The following is a 3,661-nucleotide window of genomic DNA, read 5'->3' on the forward strand; positions in this document are numbered from 1 at the left end:
TATAATAATTTCCTGCAACTTAATAGGACATCACATTGAAGTCTGTGGAGGCTCGAACACACTCACAAACACTTTGTCTCCTACGACATTCTCCAGTTGAAGCTGGCGTGTGATTTCTCTCAGAGCGATCCGGTCATCCGTCTGCAGCAGACCTGCATGAGACGTACAGCGATGCACAAAGCGGTGACTTAAACCAATTTTTTTAAAATCACACACTCGTTTAGACGTCGCTCACCGCTCAGCTGAACCTGCAGTACGTTCGTCTTCACTTCCTGAGACTCCAGAAGCTCTCTGAGAGCACAGCGTAGCAGCTACACACACAAAAACAAATGACCAAAAAAACAACAGGTTTGTGTAAAGTACGTGTGTGTATCTCAACGATACGGAAGTAAGACACGGACATCCTCGTACCATGGTTTTACCAGATCCGCGTGGACCGATGATAAGCACAGAGTTACTCTCGCCGTGAACCGCTGTCCTCCTCAACAGCTCCAACAGGTGCCTATCACACACACACAGAATACATCATACACCTTTACATCATATAGGTCATAAGCTAATCTTAGCAGAAACCTCATATGAAGACTGCATTCTGTTCTAAAAACCCACTTATACTGCGATTCCAAGCCCACAGGTTTATCCGGAAGCCGCTGATGACAGAACCGCTCCCTCAGTACTCTCTGGACCTGCAGACATCAGAGGAACTAAAATAAACATCAGTGTGCAGAGTACAGACGACAGCAGACGTGACTATAACCAACGTTGCACAGCGTATGCCAGCACTTCCTCTAAAAACCTTTACAAACGCCTTCGCCGAATACCTAATAAGCTACGTTCCACATACTGCTTTAAAATCTATCACATTAACCTTCTCTTTCTTCCGCATCTATTTTATCTTCCTGTCACTGACATTATTTATTTTTGATAGTCTATTACATATTTGTAGTATTTTTTAAGATATATTATAAGTAATGACATTTCTGTCAAGCCGATTTGTGGCATATGTTATATTTATGACACTAATCACTTACTGACTTTTTCAGGTGTTGGGATAAAGAAAAAAACCTTTTTTCCCCACTTTAAGCCCTTAAGGTTATGTTTAGGTTAATTATTTACCTTTCTTATACTGCTTTGTTTTTGTTTTTTGTTTGTTTTTTACATTATGATGCACATTATACAAAAAATACTATTATATAACATCATATATATATTTTTATCTTCCTGTCACTGACATTTTATTTATTTATTTTTGATAGTCTATTACATATTTGTAGTATTTTATTAAATATTATAAATAACTATAAATTATAAATACTGACATTTATGTAAAGCTGATTTGTGGCATATGTTATATTTATTATTATTATTTATTATATTTATATTTATGACACTAGAGATCACACTGACTTTTCAGGTGTTGGGATAAAAAAAAAAACTTTTTTGCCACCTGTTTTTGTTGCTGTTCTCACAACATTGTTGGCTGATGGTTTATATCACAGAGGAAAGTGATGCACTGCTTTGTTTTTGTTTATTCCTCTGTGTGCACGTGCGTCTTACCTGCACAGGTGTGTTCAGTGAAGCAGCACTAACCTGTGATACACATTCTCCTACAGACAAGTGCTTTTCCCTGGACTTCCGTTTGCTCATGATGCTGCAAGACAAACTAAAGTTATAAGAGACGAAAAACAAGACGTTTACGTTTGATTAGTTTCAGTTTTCCCAACAGATCTAACAACACTGCAGCACATCACAGCGCACGAGACCCTGTTAGCCGCTAAGCTAACCACAAATAACCTCGTATTTATAAATAAAATAAACTTACTAGTTGCTTACAGGGATTTTAAACAGAAACAAAAGTCCCAGTGGTGAACTTTAAAGACAGAAATGCCCCCGGTGCTAAAAGACTCGCTGTCTGAAAGCTGCCGGAAAACAGAGTCGCGTCATAAACGTGCACTTCCGGTTTGAGCAGCGCTTCCGGTTTGATGACTGGGATTGAGAGGAGGTCATCAAAAGTACACGCTGTAGTAAAAACACAAAAAACACCAGAGTTAATCATCAAAAGTTACGGCGTATGGACATTATTAAGCATAAATGATCTACAAATACATAAATACATTTGAAAAAATAATGATGCGTTTTTGTCAGCCAAGTGTTTAAATGTCATCAAGCTGCACTAGTGTTGTGTTCTATTAAAATACTCAGTGTGTTTATGTCCAACCCCTTAGGGTGTCTTTCTCTACAGTAACAACTCTACTGTCTTAGTGAGAAAAAAAGGTTATAACATTAATTTCAAAAAGGAAGAGAGAGAGAGAGAGAGAGTGTGTGTGTGAGTGTGTGTGTGTGTGTGTGAGTTGGTGGATATGGTGAGTGTGTGTGTGTGTGTGGGTGCGTGGGTGGGTTGGTGGATATGGGGTGTGTGTGTGTGTGTTTGTGTGAGTTGGTGGATATGGTGTGTGTGTGTTTGTGTGAGTTGGTGGATATGGTGTGTGTGTGTGAGTTGGTGGATATGGTGTGTGGGTGTGTGTGTATGGCACGTTTTAGGAGTCGCGTTTAACCAACATAAGGCTGTTTGACACCAGACGAAATTAAATGTTTTGGTCTTTCTATTCTGTCTGAGCTTCTTCATGAGTGAAAGTTAGTATTATCATGTTTGCTATTAATCCAACATGTCAGATGTCCCCTGAATGTAATGTCCCAACTTTTTCATCATCAGCAGCACACACACGTGCACCATAACTACAAGATCACGCTGTGCTGGTTAAAACCATCCACGCCAGGTGAAGACGCACCGAGAAATCCTCTGCAGAGGAAAAAGTCTCGGTGCGTTAAGTTTGTTTAGATTTGCCAGAATTGTCGACTATCTTCTTTACAATCAGGGTGATTTTTAAAACAACAATAATGACTATTATTATTATTCATTCTTTTAATATGTATAATGTCCCTTTATAATCGCTTTTTTCCTGCTTCACATCTCTGAGGCCCCCCGGTTCCATCCTGAGCTCGGGTTATTCTCCGTGTCATTTGTTCACGTTCTCCCTGTGTTCCCTCCGTCTTCTCCCTGTGTTCCCTCTGTCTTCTCCCTGTGTTCTCTCTGTGTTCTCCCTGTGTTCCCTCTGTGTTCCCTCTGTGTTCTCCGTGTTCCCTCTGTGTTCTCCCTGTGTTCCCTCTGTGTTCTCCCTGTGTTCCCTCTGTCTTCTCCCTGTGTTCCCTCTGTGTTCTCCCTGTGTTCTCCATGTGTTCTCCATGTGTTCTCCCTGTGTTCCCTCTGTGTTCTCGCTGTGTTCCCTCTGTCTTCTCCCTGTGTTCCCTCTGTGTTCTCCCTGTGTTCCCTCTGTGTTCTCCCTGTGTTCCCTCTGTGTTCTCCAGTTTTCTCCCAAAGTTCTGCGAAGGATCCGAGATGTCTGAAGTTCCCACTAATCTGTTGTGACCCTGAGCAGGTCACAGAAAGCAAACGAGTAAACAGAATGTTCAGTGAACCACATTTGAGAAACATGGTACTAGAATAGGTTCCAATGGACGGTTCTGGATGGGGGCCTGTGTTCTGTCACGCCCCGGTGCATTGTGGTCCATCTACATCTCCTCTGGGCTCCTGGCGGGGGCGCGCGCGCGCGGGGCGAAAGCTCCATCTTTCCATCCCAAAGCCCAGAGTGAAGCGCGCGCA

At 41.7% G+C, this 3,661-nt stretch overlaps 1 protein-coding gene across 4 annotated transcripts in view; it reads right to left on the reverse strand.

Moving 5' to 3' along the window:
* Positions 1–1,979, reverse strand: part of orc4 (origin recognition complex, subunit 4) — a 10,321-nt gene extending 8,342 nt beyond the window's left edge. Inside the window, exons 1-6 of one of the 4 annotated variants that reach the window (XM_060868807.1) lie at positions 1,834–1,979; positions 1,591–1,663; positions 610–686; positions 412–502; positions 236–311; positions 67–152 (exon numbers count right to left, since the gene is read on the reverse strand). In XM_060868807.1, coding sequence (XP_060724790.1) covers positions 67–152; positions 236–311; positions 412–502; positions 610–686; positions 1,591–1,647 — 387 coding nt within the window. In that variant the 5' untranslated portion in view covers positions 1,648–1,663; positions 1,834–1,979. Of the gene's footprint in view, positions 1–66; positions 153–235; positions 312–411; positions 503–609; positions 687–1,590; positions 1,664–1,822 lie in introns of all 4 variants that reach the window. The other 3 variants (XM_060868810.1, XM_060868808.1, XM_060868809.1) reach the window with 3 other exon arrangements.
* Positions 1,980–3,661: the final 1,682 nt, after the last annotated feature.

This window comes from Tachysurus vachellii, chromosome 4 (assembly GCF_030014155.1).
Source record: "Tachysurus vachellii isolate PV-2020 chromosome 4, HZAU_Pvac_v1, whole genome shotgun sequence".
In the NCBI taxonomy this organism is placed as follows: domain Eukaryota; kingdom Metazoa; phylum Chordata; class Actinopteri; order Siluriformes; family Bagridae; genus Tachysurus; species Tachysurus vachellii.